Raw genomic sequence first — 15,863 nt, forward strand, 5'->3', positions numbered from 1 at the left:
GAGCTGAATGGCCTCCTCTTGTTCCTATGTAAACAGGCTTAAGGGGGCTGAATGGCCTCCTCCTGTTCCTCACTTTAACATCTTGTCCGAAGACAGTACCAACCACAGTGCAGCACTCCCTCAGTACTGGCACCGTGGAGTGTCGGCCCAGATTGTCTGCTCAAGTCTCTGGAGCGGGACTGCGAACCATCCACCTTCTTCCACGGCCGATAGTCATTAATACGACGTGGAGTTGGTTCCATGTGTTGATCACACTTTGTAGGATGAAGAAGTTCCTGATGTAATCTGTCATAATAACATGTTTTCTGAGGACTTTATATCACCTGGAGGACGGTCTGGAATCGCAGATCCCAGTCCCCGAGTGCTAGTCGTGATTATAACCTTGGAATGTCCTACCCAACAGACCTGAAAGCAAGAGAGGAATCCAATGCTTACAAGTTAGGGCCCTATTACAAAGTCCTTGATGTTTGTGGGATCTTGCTGTCCGTACACCAGCTTCCGTGATTCCCTCCGTTTATAGCACTGAATAGACATCAAAAAAGTCCTTCATTGTCTGTACAGCGGCTTTGGGAGGTCCTGAAATGTGCCGTATAAACATCCGTTCTTTCGTTCCTTCTAGGGAGTAATATTGGGCGGCGGGTGTAAAACCAATCTCGGCCGTTTCCCGGCGGCCGAGATAGGTTCAAATTGCCACCCTTAAGCTATCCGGAAGTGAGAGAGTTGTGAAAAAGAATTTTTAATTCTAACCTTCAGCAGTGAAGCCAGAAAGCAGTGAAGGAAGACCTTAATAATTGTACCCCTTACAATTTAATAAGGTAGAATTGTGATATCATCGAATCATACAGCACAGGAGGAGGCCATTCGGCCCATCGTGTCTGTGCCCGCTCTTTGAAAGAGTTAACTAATTAGTCCAATTCCCCTGCTCGCTCCCCATAACCCTGCAACATTTTCATTTTCAATTATTTCCTTTTGAAAGTTACAATTGAATCTGTTTCCACCGCCCTTTCAGGCAGTGAATTCCAGATCATCAAAACTCTCTGCGTAAAAACATGTTTCCTCATCTCCGCCACTGATTCTGTTGCCGATCACGTTAAATCAGCGTCCTTTGGTTACCGATCCTCCTGCCACAGTTTCGCCTCATTTACTCTATCAATAACTATTCATAACGTAACTTCATTCCATTAATTGTATTGGATCAATCCACCGGATATTAATTGTCGATATTTACCTATTCTAATGAATGAAGTTTATTTCCGCTCAGATTCCGAGCAGATGTTTCCATTATGGCTGAGGGGTGGAAAACGGGACCAGGACAAAGTACTCCGACAGGAGGGAAAAGTGGAAAAGGGGCAATTCGAAAGGTGATCAACTATATAACTGGCAATGGTAAGGGTTGATGAGGGAATTTACAACTGGTTGCCAACCGGCTGAAACAATATTCTTGTAAATTACTTAATCATATCTTGTATGTTGCAATTTTCATTCACGTTAAATTACATTGTTTTTTTAGCTGAGGAGAAAGATGGAGTCAGACGACTTCTGGCCAGTTATAATGACACAGAGTTACAAGTCATCACCCAGTTCTACCGTCAGAGAATAGAGGAAGCGATGGTTGAACTGGTGGAGAATATCGCCCTGGCACTAATGGCAGAAAATTCACTGAGTGACGAGGAATATGGGGTATGTTGGATTACACCAGTTGCCTCATTTTGCGTCAAAGCGTTGGTCATTTAGAATCGAGAGTAAATCATAGTCGTATCGCAGTATTGTACAGCAAAGGTGGAGGCCACTCGGCCAATCGTGCCTGTGCCGGCTCTTTGAAATGTCTCTCCAATCAGTCCTATTCCCCTCACTCTTTCCCCATTGCCCTGTAAATGTTTCCTCTTCAAGGATTTACCTTTGGAAAGTTACTATTGAACCTGCTTCCACCGCCCTTTCAGGCAGTGCACTCCAAATCATCACAACTCGCTGCATTAAAAAATGTCGCCCCTGGACCTTTTGCACATTACCTTAAATCTGTGTCCTCTGGTTACCGGACTTTCTCCCACTGGAAACAGTTTCTCCTTATTTACTCCATCAAAACTTTTCACGATTTTGAATCCCTCTATTAACCGACTCTGCGCTAAGGAGAACAATCCCAGTTTCCCCAAACTCTCCACATAACTGTAGTCCCTCATCCCCGGTACCATTCTAGTAAATCTCTTCTGCACCCTTTCTAAGGCCTTGGCGTCCTTCTAAAGTGTGGTGCCCAGAATTGGACACAATACTCCAGCTGGGGCCTGAACCAGGGTTTTATAAACTTTCAACATTAAAAGTAAAGTATCGATTACATCTTGAGAAGGAGGCCTCAAAGTACAGCAAAATCGGACAGGTCCGAAATTGGAAGCTCAGCCCAATGTGGGCAATTTAAACTTTGGGCGGTGGTGTGAACCGCACACTGCCCAGTCGGTCGCCATTATACACCACGCCAGGTTTTCCCCTACATTATCCCCATTATTTCATGTAGGCGCTCAGATGTTCTTCTCCCCCTCCCCTCTCCAACACTCCCACCATTTCCCAACCAAGAAAGCTGTTAGACAATCACCTACTAGGCCCTTGCTTGTGTCCATTAACCGGCGCCAAGAAATGCACAGAACCATTCTGGAGAGATTGGACAGCCAGGTCTTCCTCAGCTACTCTTGAAAACTTGCAACAATTTCTTGTTCTTGGAAGTTGCGCTGAGCCTGAGTGGAACCCTGCAGGACGCTGCAAGTGAGACACGTGTAATCGGGTGTAAAGCAAAAATACCCAGTGTTAAAAATCGAAGAAACTCGGACGCAAGTGTGTTACGCTGCAACTGAATTTCCTGACTGTTGTACGCATATCTGTCAATCCCTTTCCCTTGAACCTATCACGGCTCATTACAATAGCTCCGCCCCCAGGTTAAAGCACGGTACACTCGAATTTCCTGCAATTACACTGGCTCAAGATGGGTGTTAAATGAATCCCAGAATTTCAGGCATTGAAGGAAACAATCATCTTTCTTTATTTTATTGCTACTTTCGAGCGATGTTTTACTATTGATCCTCACTGAGGCCTGCTCTGTATTTTCTGTTTCTTTGTAATTCTAAACCTTTCCCCTAACAAGCCACTGAAGGTGATGTTATTTCAGCACAATGGTCGCGGTCTAGTACCATTACAGGTGTCAGCTGTGACTCAGTGAGTAGAACTCTTGCCTTTGAGTCTGCAGGTAGTGGGTACAAGTTCCAGTCCAGAGGGTTGAGCACAAAATCCAGGTGGACACTCACAGTGTTAGTACTGAGGGAGTACTGCACTGTCACTTGGTGTCGTTTTTTGTTGAAACGTTAAACCGAGGCTCCGTCTGCCCCTGTCTGATGGACATAAAATATCCCACGGCCATTATTTCGCAGAAGAGCAGAGGGAGTTCTTCTCAGTGTCCTGAGCCCGATATTTATCCCTCAACCAACATCACTAAATCAGATTATCTAGTCATTATCACATTGCTTTTTGTGGGATCTTGCTGTGCGCAAATTGGCTGTCGCCTTTTATACATTACAACAGTGACTACACTTCAAAAGTACTTAATTGGGTGTAAAATGCTTTGGGATATCCTGAGGTCGTGAAAGGCGCTATATAATTGCAAAAGTCTAACTTTCCTTTTTCTTTTTATCTTTCTATCTTTCTGTCTTTCTTTCTTCCGCATTATCTCTTGGTGATTGCAGTTCATCAGTCAATCAGTGAAGCACCAACGCAGAAAGGAAGCCTCTCGATACCTTCTGGATAGAGTGACGGAAAAGAACGGCCGCGCAGAACGGACATTGTGGGAAACCTTGGTGAAAATGCAGGGAGCCAGGCCAAAGCTGAAATACATATTGAAGGAAATACAGAAGAAAGGTATTGTCCGACACAATGTCTCGAACTGGCCACCGGAAATGGTTATTTCACTATTTGTCCCAGAGATAAAGCTCAATACTAATGAGGTGAAACGTCTTTCTCAGGTCCGAATCTGCTTCACAACGCACGCTGCAGTCAGGTGGAAGAGAAACTGTCAGGTGATCTGAAAGGTAAGTCAATGGCTCAGCTCTGAGCCAATGCGATCATCCGATTGATACCACGAGGATCCGGCAGCTGATGAATGGTGATTTCACACTTAAGACACGAAGCGGGTGAAATTTGATTTAGGCGGGGGCCCAAAACGGGTCCGTATCGCAACTGCCGCCGATATTGGCCCTGCACCCGATATTCACCTCCACTGAAGTATAACGAGCGTTTTATATCACCACCCAAATCGAGTTTCACCACCCCCCACCCCCCAACTGGTACTTAATGTCTGAAGTTTCTGATGCCCCAATGCAAATTGCCCCAGTACTGACCTGTACCAGTCAGAAAGATCGCATCTCCACCCCACCCCCGGCCACGCACCCCCCCCCCCCCCGCCCCCGAATGTACACAGGGCGTCAATAATAACTTGCAATCGTTTATTTCTTTAGTCATTCTTGAGATGTGGGCGTCGCAGGCAGTTATTGCCCACCCCTAAACTCTCTTGGATACAGCTGAGTTTCTTGCTAAGCCCACCTCAGAGGGCAGTTAAGAGTCAACCACGTTGGTGTGGGGACTGGAGGCGTAAAAAGGTACAGAACGGGTAAGGACTGGAGTCATATATCGGCCCAGAACGGGTAAGGACTGGAGACACAAATAGGCCCAATCCGGGGAAAGACTAGAGTCACAAATAGGCCCAGACTGGGTGAGGACTGGAGTCACATAGATGCCCAGACCGGCTAAGGATTGGAGTCACATATAGGCCCAGAACGGGTAAGGACTGGAGTTACATATAGGCCCAAACCGGGGAAAGAATAGAGTTACATATAGGCCCAGACTGGTTAAGGTCTGGAGTGACGTATAGGCCCAGACCGGGTAAGGACTGGAGTCACATATAGGCCCATACCGGCTAAGGACTGGAATCACATAGAGGCCCAGACCGGGTAAGGACTGGAGTGACGTATAGGCCCAGACCAGGTAAGGATTGGAGTGACGTATATGCCCAGACCAGGTAAGGATTAGAGTGACGTATAGGCCTAGACCGGGTAAGGACTGGAGTGGCGTATAGGCCTAGACCGGGTAAGGACTGGAGTCACATATAGACCCAGACCGGATAAGGACTGGATTCACATACAGGCCCAGACTGGGTAAGGAGTGGAATCGCAGATAGGCCCAAACCGAGTGAGGAGTGGAGTCGCAGAAAGGCCCTGACTGAGTAAGGACGGCAGGTTTCCTTCCCCTGAAGGGACATCAGTGAACCAGTTGTGTTTTTATGAAAATCCAACACCTTCCCGGTCACTTTTACCGATTCCAGCTTTTTATTTCCAGCATTTTTAAAACTGATTTCCAATTCTCAAACAGCCCTGGTGGGATTTGAACTCACGTTCTCTGAATCCAGGCCTCTGGATTCCAGTTCAGTAACAAAACCACAAAAATTGGCATTAACTCTTTGGGAAGCGAGAGGATAATGGGCTATAGACCCTTTCCTTATCTGTGAGACTGTGCAATAAGGGTTAGTGATTGAAGCAGAGACTATATCTACATTTCAGAATAGGTTAGATCGGTGATTGAAGGAAAGGGAGGGGGTAAATCGATATGGGAACAGGACGAGCAGATGCGATTAGTTATACTGCTCCTGTGGAGGGTGAACACCAACACGGACTGTTCGGGTCCAACTGGCTGTTCCCCCATTGTAATTCTATGAAATTAAATTGAACTACCGAGAAGGTACAGCACAGAAACAGGCCATTCGGCCCAACAGGTCCGTGCTGGTGTTTGTATTCCACAAGACCCTCCTCCCACCATTCCTCATCCTACCCCATCAACGTATCCTTTTATTCCTTTCTCCCTCGTGTGTTTATCCCGTATTCAAATCGCGTCCCCTGTTGGTGGGCTCTCAGCCCGTGGTTTCCCTTCCAATAATTCACTTGGCTGTCCCAAATGGGTATAACAAGGATTTATTATAACATCAGCGGAATCATCAATGTACACAGTATTTCAGCGGCAATAACACAATACAAGGTTGGCATTACCCGGTTTCAAGTCTTCTGGTCAACAGCGTAAAACGGGAGATCTCGTTCCGAGCTTTGTTTAGATCCTTTGTGTTTTTTGATTCACACCTTTCGTTATATTTTTGTTGGATCCGCCCACTCTTTCTTTAGCTGAAACTCATCTAAAAGGCACAGCCTGAGTGTCTTTTCCGATTTGTCTTTAAACAGCTTGTTTATTACAAAGATTGCTGGGTCCTTGTTTGCCTCAATTAGGTGTAAATGTCCTCCCATACACTGGATTGATCTTTGTTTGTTGCTTATCAGGTAACAAGTTCAAAGACCCTTAAAGTAATTCAACAGTCAACAGGATTATCTTTATTTCCTTTGTTTGACAAGACAGAGCTGGTCAAAACTTCTAATCTTATGCTTCCCCGGGCAAACATGTGGTCTCAGGTGACACCGTTTACATGTACATAACAGAACTTCAATGGCTTGGCTGGGACATGTTTTGACAATTTCATTATACAGGACATACGTTGTTGACAATTGCTTAGTTACAGGCTGGCCATCTCAATGAATGACATCTGTTCTTTGATTAATAGAGATCTCTTATCAGCAGAACAGGCAGTTCTTGTGTTTTTTGATATACTAGTCTTCTATTTGACCCTTTTGTGCGCAGGGTACTTTTTAAAATAATCTAGCAATTTTTGTTCCGACACAGTATTATTTTACACCAGTTTCCCCTTAAATGCATCTACGCTGTTCTCCCCAAATGCTTCCTATGTTAGCGAGTTCCACATTCTCACCATTCCCTGTGTAACGAAGTTTCTCCTGAATTCCCTGCTGGATTTAATGGTGACTGTCTCAAGTTTATGATTCCTAGTTCAGGTCTCCCCGCAAGTGGAAATATCTTCTCTGCATGTACTCTATCAAATCATTTCATAATCTTCAAGATGTCTATCTGGTCAGCCTTCTCTTTTCTATAGGAAGGCGCCGCAGCCTGTTCAATCTTTCCTGACATATATAACCTGATATAATTCCAGTAAATCTTATTTGCACTTGCTCCAGTGCCTCTCTATCCTTTTTTATAATATGGAGACCAGAACTGTTCACAGTGCTCTTAGGGTGTTCTAACCAAGGTTCGATATAAGGTTAACATAACTTCGCTGCTTTTGAATTCTCTCCCTCTAGAAATGAACCCGTGCTTTGTTTTTTTAACCTGCGTCGCTTCTTTTAGTGATTTGTGCATCTGTACCCCAGATCCCTCTGACCCCTTACCCCATTTAGACTCTTATTTTCCAATGTGGCATCCTTATTCTTCCAACCAAAATGTACCACCTCACACATATCTGTATTGAAATTATTTTGCCAATTACACGCCCATTCTGCACGTTTATTAATGTTGCAGTCCTCCTCTGTATTAACTATAACCCCCAAATTGGTGATGTCTGCAAATTTTGTTATTGTACTTCCCGATTCCTAAGTCCACATCGCTTATGTAAATGGTGAACAACAGTGGTCTCAGCACCGATCTTTGTGGAACACCACTTCCCACCTTTTGCCAGTCTGAGTAACTACCTTTAATCCCGACTCTCTTTTCTGTTTTGTAGCCAACTTGCTATCCATTCTGCTACTTGTCCACTGAGTCCACATGCTCTGACCTTAGTCAGATGTCTACTATGCGATAGCTTATCGAAGGCTTTTGAAAATCCAAACATATGCTATCTACTGCATTACCATTGTCTACACCTTCTGTTACTTCTTCAAAGAATTCAACGGTTGACAAAGCATGACCTTCCCTTTTGAATTCCGTGCTGACTACTCTTTATTATATTTTTGGTTTCTACGTGTTTTCTATTACATCCTTGTGTAAGGATTCCATGACCTTTCCTGCCATCGACATTAAGCTAATTGGTCCAAAGATCCGTGGACTGGTTCGATCTCCGTTATTAAATACAGGAGTCACATTAACTGTCCGCCAGTCCTCTGGCACTAGTCCCCTTTTTAATATATTTTATATATATATGCCGTGCAGCAGAGACAGGGAGATAGACAGGAAGAAAGAGAGACGGGGAGAGAGAGAGAGACAGGGACAGAGACAGAGAGACTGAGGGACAGATAGGAAGAGACAGAGACTGATAGAGAAGGAGAGAGAGACTCGAAGAGTGAAAGACAGAGAGTTAGAGATAAGAAGAGAGAGATACAGAGAGGGAGGGAGAGAGACAAAGAGAGAGAGCCGAGAGAGAGAAACACACAGACACAGAAAGAGAGAGGGAGAGAGAGATGGACACATAGAGAGAGACAGAGAGAGAGAGACAGAGAGGAAGCGACAGACAGAGAGAGAGAGAGGGAGAGACAGAGGGGTAGAGAGCAAGAGAGACAGAGAGAGACAGACAGAGAGACAGAGAGAGAGGGGGGCAGAGAGAGACAGAGTGAGACAGGCAGAGAGGGAGGGAGAGAGAGAGACAGAGTGAGACAGAGAGGGAGAGAGGGAAACAGAGCGAGAGAGAGAGTTACAGAGAGCGACATATATATAGAGAGAGCCAGAGATATAGATAATCAGAAAGAGAGAGACAAACAGATAAAAAGTTCGATCCTGCTCCACTCTGTTTATCCCATCGTTCGACACTCCCAAAGGCTTGAAGTCTCCTCTTGAAATGGTGGCCTATAAACTCTTCGAGCCTTAGTCTGAAATTCTGCCATCTTTGTTCTAGCTGAGCTGGTAACGAATGTCTTTACGACCTTGGCTAAAATAATGGGGAGAGAAACCTCATTCGAATCCAGTACACAATGGTGCTAATTTTCCCGATACAACACTGCAGTCTCAGACACAATGTAAGGAAACTGATTGAGGTACGAGCAGGTTGCGAGCGGCCAGGAAGCAGATTCCAGGGTAATTCTCGGCCTTTTGAATGTTAAAACGAGCGTTTCACTGCGATATGTAACTTTGCGAATGGCAGAAATAGAAGTTTCCTCTTGCAAGCTGGAAAAGGAACAGTGTATGAAACTAGAAATTACTGTTCATCATATTGGGGTAGCAAGTCTGAACGGACCTGTACGATACCCTTAAGATCCCTCACCGCCAACATTAAATGTTGGTACCCGAATAAGGCAGAAGGTCATTTCTAGTCTCTGGCAGGGGAGGGGTAAAATTTTTTAGGGCAAGATGGGCGCTAGCGAATCACCAATCCGTTTTAAACTCCGCCCAATTTCTTTCCATTGGGTGTCATTTTAATTTTTGCCGACGATGCAAATTAGGTGATATCGAATTAGCCGCCTGTTGTACACTCCGCCCGATTTTCCTCTCCACTGGAGGCAATGGGTAGGAAAATCGGTCCACTTGTAGAACGGGCGACCAATTCGACATCGGCCATTTTACATCATTGCCCAGAGTTAAAATCGCACCCAATGCTAAAGTAAATAGGTGTGGGGTGGAAACTCATCTCGGGAGCTGGTGCAAAACAGGCGGTATTTCATCCACCGTCCGTTATATGTCTCGCCCAATATTGCAGTTCATGGTATTGAATATCAGGCAGGACGTATAACGGACCGTCAATCCGATCGAGATATGTTTCCACCCCGTGGAGCGGCCTGACATGACACGGAGATCGACACTAATGGCGTTGTTAATGTTGCCCCGAAAGATATCCAGAAGCAGCACAAGGAACATCTCTGCTCCCAAAACGAGAGGGTGGCCAAAGGCGCCATCCGAGGAAGGGACAAGGCAAAGAGTTTCTCCGGCACCAATCGCTACACCGAACTGGTAGTTATTTCTTCTCTCCGGGAGCGGAGACTAGTGGAGCACGAGCTGCTGGCCAGAGGCAGGGACCACGAGGAGTGGCAGCAGAAGCATGTGGTCAGTGAACTGGAGAAGATCCGCATCCATCAACTGTTCAGGAGTAGCTTCGGCCACAGCAGCCTGTCTGGGACCTCAGTGGTCAGTGGAGTGGCCGGGATCGGTAAGACCACCATGGTCCAGAAGATGGTCCATGAATGGGCCTTGGGGAACATCTATCCTCAGTTCCAATTCGTCTTTCATTTCAAATTCAGAGACCTCAACGCCGTAAAGGGGAGCACGTCCCTGAAAGACATGGTGTTAGAGTCCTACCCTTATTTGGAAAAGATACTTGGAGAGATATGGATGAGGCCGGAATATCTGCTCTTTGTGTTCGATGGGTTGGATGAGTTCCAGTACAGGATTGATTTCACCGGCCGTGGGGCAAGTCAAGTCTCTGGGCACGGCTGTACAGGGCCCGAAAGCAGATGTGAAGTGTCCGAGATTGTCCGCTGCCTGGTGCAGGAACGGCTGCTGAAAGGGTGTTCCGTGCTGCTCACAAGCCGACCAACCGCCCTTGACTCTTTGGAACAGGCCAACATCAACCTCTGGGCCGAGATTCTGGGCTTCCTCGCCGCCGAACGGAAGGATTATTTCAGACGCTTCTTCGGGGACGAGAAACTGTCCGCCGACGTCTTCAAACACGTTGAGGAGAATGAGATCCTGTACACCATGTGCTACAACCCTTCCTACTGCTGGATCACGTGCTCCACCTTAGGCCCGCTCTTCACTCAACCGGAGGGGAAGCGACCGCTCCCCAAAACAATCACGCAACTCTTCTCCAACTACGTTTGTAACCTCTTGAGGAACCACTGTCGGGATGTTGAAGACCAGCGGGCCATGTTGCTCCGAGCCGGGGAGATGGCCTACCAGGGAGTTTCCGAGAGGGTCATCGTCTTCAACGAAGATCACTTCCGCCAACACCAGCTGGAGCCCTCTAAGTTCATTTCCGGCTTCATGATGGAGATCCTGGAGAGGGACGAGGAGGCGAGGAATGTTGTCTATACGTTTCTCCATCTCACTATCCAAGAGTTCTTTGCCGCCCTGGCTCAGTACCTGACCCCGAAGCGCCAGAACGTGTTCGAACTCCTTAACTGGGCGTTCAGGAAGGACGACGGCCGCTTTGAGATCTTTCTCCGCTTCGTGGTGGGCCTCTCGTCGCCCGCCTCCGCCGAGCAGCTGGAGGAGATCCTGGGCCCGTTGAACCACCATACCATCTGCCAGGCCGTCGACTGGCTGAAGATCAACGTTCAGGCTGAGATCAAGAGGACAGACAGGAACGCGGGCAAGAGACAGCTCCTCAATCTGTTCCACTACCTGTGCGAGTCTCAGAACAGTGCGCTGGCCCAGCGGACAGTCGGGGCGGTGGAAAGGCTGAACTTCGGGGATTCCAACCCGCGGCTCGCGCTGAGGCTGAGCCCCCTCGACTGCGCCGTGCTCTCCCACGTTGTTCGACTGTGCGAAACTCTGGAGGAGCTGAATTTGGAGAAATGCTACATCCAGGAGGAAGGGGTCAAGCGACTGGTCCCCGCGATGCACAAATGCAAAGTTCTGAGGTATTTATTAACGGGAGAGGGAGGGCTGAAATTGGAAACGAGTAGGGACACAAAAACGGGACAGTGTCCCAGTGTCGCCTGTTATATGTCCCGGCTGTAATTCACTTAAATAAACTTCAATACGTGCCTTCCTCCAGTTGGGCCCACCGTTCTTCCACTACACATTCCAGGGCCACAAGAGCCTTCTCCTCCTTTCCAGATTTTTGTTGCTTCCCACCTTCTCTGCTATTCTGCTGCAACCAATTCCACCTCCTCTGGACCTGTCTTTTGTTTCAATACTTGTCCGCCCCCTTTTGCCTTGCAACATCATCCACTTTTGCCATTGAATCACTTCTGTGTTCCACCCCATCACAGACCTCTCCCTTTTGTTCTCCCCCCCCTTTTCTCTGCCTCTTAATCTGGTTAAAAGCTGTTCATCTCTTAAAAGGTACACTGTTTTTTCTCCGTATATAGTTACGCCAAGCCTTTTTCAAGCACTGGTTCGGCCCCAACTGTCGTATTGTGGCCAATTCTCGGTACTGCACTTCTGGAAGGATGTGAAGGCCTCGGAGAGGATGCAGAGGGGATTTATCAGAATGGTAACAGGGTTGAGGGATTTCAGTTTCGTGGAGAGATTGAGGAAACTGGGGTTGTTCTCCTTAGAGCAGAGAAGGTTAATGGGAGATTTGATAGAAGTGATCAAACTCATGAAGGGTTTGTTGGAGTAAAAATAAGTAGAAACTGTTTCCAGCGGCAGAAGGGTCGTGAACCAGGGGACATGGATTTAAGGTAAGTGGGAAAAGAGCCAGAGGGGAGAAGAGGAGATTTTTTTTGCGCATTCCATTCGGCCCATCGTGCCTGTGCCGGATCTTTGACAGAACTTTCCAATTAGTCCCACACTCCCCCTTTCCTGCAAATTTTTCCCTTCCAGTATTTCTCCAATTCCCCCTTTGAAGTTTATTATTGAATTTGTTTCCACCTCCCTTTAGGCTGTGAATCACAGATCATCACAACTCGCTGCGTAAAAAGAATTCTCCTCATCTCCCCCTCTGGTTCATTTGCCAATTACCGTAAATCCGTGTCCTCTGGTTACTGACCCTCCTGCCACTGGAAACAGTTTCTCCCTATCTCCTCCATCAAAACCCTTCATGATTTTGAACACCTCTTCAAATCTCCTCTTAACCTTCTCTGCTCTAAGGAGAAACTTTCCTGTAAACTGCAAGAGATTTAGATCAGAAGCGAGATTTGTTTTTTTACCTTATCCGTGACACTTTTTCTCTTTGTGTCCAGGCTGAATCACAATAATATCGGAGACGCAGGAGTCAAACTATTATCTCTGGCATTGAGGCACCCGGACTGTAAAACGGAGAGGCTGGAGTAAGTGATGCTCCAGATGTTAATCTAACCCGCCCGGGTCGGGGCAAGTCAGGTCCTGTTTTACACCCCGCCTGATTTTACCGTTGATCAATAGAGTAAAATCAAGCTGGGTGTAAATAGAGGGCTTGACCCAAACTCACTGCTTTAGTTGTAATCACTCATTGTTCTTTAAATATATTGCAAGATCTTACTGCCTTTTCGAGCTTTACTTAATTCCGATATCAATTATTAATCACAGGTGTCGGCAGTGGCTCAGTCGGTAGCGCTCTTGTCTCTCAGTCAGTAGCTTCTGGATAGAAGTCCCACTCCAGACACTTCAGCAGATAATCCAGGCCGACACTCCCTGGTTCCAGTACTGAGGGATCGCTGCACTGCCGGAGGTTCAGTACTGAGGCAGCGCTGCATTGTAGGAGGGTCAGTACTGAGGGAGTGCTGCACTGTCGGAGGTTCAGTGCTGAGGGAGCGCTGCACTGTCGGAGGGGTAGTACTGAGGGAGCGCTGCACTGCCGAAGGGTCAGTACTGAGGCAGCGCTGCATTGTAGGAGGGTCTGTACTGAGAGATTGCTGCACTGTCAAAGGTGCCGTCCTTCAGATAAGACTTTAAACCGAGGCCCCGTCTGCCCCGCTCAGGTGGATGTAAAATATCCAACGGTCACTATTTGGAAGAAGAGCAGGGGGGAGTTCTCCCCCGGTGTTCTGCCCAATATTTATTCATCAACCAACATCACTAAAAACAGATGATCTGATCATTTATCACATTCCTGTTTGAGGGATCTTGCTATGCTTAAATTGGCTGCCTTGTTTCCGACATTGCAACAGGGACTACACTTCACATGAGCACTTCATTGGCTGTGAAGCTTTTTGGGATGTCCTGAGATGGTGAAAGGCCCTATATATAAATGTCAGTCCTTTCGTTCTTTAGATTGCAGGATAACAATCTGACAGCTGCTGGCATTGAGGATCTCAAGACGGCTTTCAGTATGAACCATTCCGTGACGATGCTGTACCTGGATGGAAACCAGTTCACGGACCAATGTGTTCCCGATCTGCGAAACCTCATCCTCAGCTGTAAAAACTTGGAGCTGATTCAGTGAGTCCGAGTGTTAATGATTTTTATTAAATAAGCCCATCCTTTTATGGACAATGCATTTTTTTATAGAATCATAGGTCCCGGTTTTAAAGTGGGGGCGGGGTGAGTGAAGTGAGCCCCGACGGGAGTCTTGGAACCTAAAGACTCGGACCATCCTTAGAAATGATAAATTGGCCTTCGAATGACTGCTGCCCAGATTTACCAGAATGTTACCAGAACTCCAATGGTTAGATTATGAGGAGAGATTACATAAACTAGGATTGCATTCCCTGGAATATAAGGGGTTAAGGGGATGATTTCATTGAGGTTTTTAGGATTTTCAACAGAATTGATAGGGTAGTCAGAGAAAAAACTTCTTCCACTGGTGGGGAAGTCAAGGACAAGGGGATATAAACCTTCAAATCAGAGCCAGGCCATTCAGGAGAGAAGTTAGGAAACACTTTTCCACACAAATGGTGGTCGAAGTGTGGAACTCTCTCCCGCGAAAACAATAGATGCAGGCACTTTAAAATCATTTTAAATCTGAGATCGATAGATTTTTGCTCGCCCAAGGGTATTACTGGACGTGGAGCCGATGCGGGAGGGTGGAGTTTGGAGACAGATCAACCATGATCTCAATGAATGGCGGAACAGGTTCAAGAGGCTGAATGGCCTCCTCCTGTTCCCATGTGCCGATCGTACTATCATAGTATTATAGAATCATACAGCACAGAATGAGGCCATTCGGCCCATCGTGCCTGTGCCGGCTCTTTGAAAGAGTTATCCAATCAGTCCCACTCCCCAGATCCCTGTAATGTTTTTCCCTTCAAGTATTTATCCAATTCCCTTTTAAAAGTAATTATTGAATCTCCATCCGCCAGCCTTTCAGGCCGTGCATTCCAGATCATAACAACTCGCTGTGTAAAAAAAAATGTTTCCTCATATCGCCTCTGGCTCTTTCGTTCTTTTGCCGTTTGGTCACTGGTCACTGACCCTCCTGCTACTGGAATCAGTTTCTCGTTATTTACTCTATCAAAACCCTTCATGATTTTGCAACCTTTATTAATTCTCCCCTTGACTTTCTGTCCTCGAAGGAGAACAATCCCAGCTTCTTTCGTCTCTCCACGTAACTCAAATCCCTCACCCCTGGTACCATTCTGGCAAATCTCTTCTTCACCCTCTCTAAGACCTTGACATCCTTCTAAAGTGTGGGGCCCAGAATTGTACACGACACTCCAGCTGAGGTCTAACCAGTGGTTTAAAAGGTTCAGGAATAATGTCCTTGTTTTTGGACTCCATGCCTCCATTAATATGAACATATGTTCCAATGTTCTTATGTTCCTTTGAAGTTAACGGCTGGGCCTTATTAGTAAAATGTTACTCGCTGACCCTGCCCGAACTTGGCCAGCTCCACTCCCCGGCCGATGGGCGGGAGCAGGAATACGGCGGCAGGAAGCCGCAGCCGGGGACTCAGTTAAGTGTTGAGGGGTGGAACGGGCTGAGGGTGGGAGCGCTGGGCGCCTATGGTCGCGATCGCCATGGAGCAAACGAGGCCCAATGATTCATTGTGAGGCCCGCAGGAGCAGTCAAGCCCCTCCTGGCCCAAGGAGGGCACCTGAAATTAAAATTTAATTGCTCACCTGCCTGGGTACTCTTCTAGCCCACTGACCCCATCAGGGCAGGTCTGGCCTGTCCGGGAATTGGTCGCTGCTCCCCAGACTCAGGCCTCTGACCAATATTTCAGATCAGGTCCCGGTGACCGAGCTGTCTCTTGGGTGTCCCTCTCGCCTGATCGAAAGAGATGGTTAAGGTTAGGACTCTTCCCTCATTTTAACTGTTTTAACCCTCACATTTACCTGAGGAAGGAGGAAGCCTCCGAAAGCTTGTAGATTTCAAATAAAAATTGTTGGACTATAACTTGGTGTTGTAAAATTGTTTACTCATTTTAACTGCCCGCCAAACTTTCGCCAGTGCCTTCCGGGCGGAGGGGGAAGTTAAAATCGTGTATCTGGAAGTAA

General features: G+C 46.8%; 1 protein-coding gene across 1 annotated transcript; it reads left to right on the forward strand.

The window, feature by feature from the left end:
* Positions 1–1,608: 1,608 nt before the first annotated feature.
* On the forward strand, positions 1,609–15,406 carry LOC137318182 (NACHT, LRR and PYD domains-containing protein 12-like). Its single transcript, XM_067981139.1, has 8 exons — positions 1,609–1,680; positions 3,723–3,894; positions 3,999–4,064; positions 9,674–11,420; positions 12,063–12,188; positions 12,690–12,776; positions 13,699–13,844; positions 15,195–15,406. Exons 1-8 carry the CDS (start codon positions 1,609–1,611, stop codon positions 15,404–15,406), a joined length of 2,628 nt encoding a protein of 875 aa, XP_067837240.1.
* Positions 15,407–15,863: the final 457 nt, after the last annotated feature.

The sequence above is a fragment of the Heptranchias perlo genome, unplaced genomic scaffold, assembly GCF_035084215.1.
Source record: "Heptranchias perlo isolate sHepPer1 unplaced genomic scaffold, sHepPer1.hap1 HAP1_SCAFFOLD_66, whole genome shotgun sequence".
In the NCBI taxonomy this organism is placed as follows: domain Eukaryota; kingdom Metazoa; phylum Chordata; class Chondrichthyes; order Hexanchiformes; family Hexanchidae; genus Heptranchias; species Heptranchias perlo.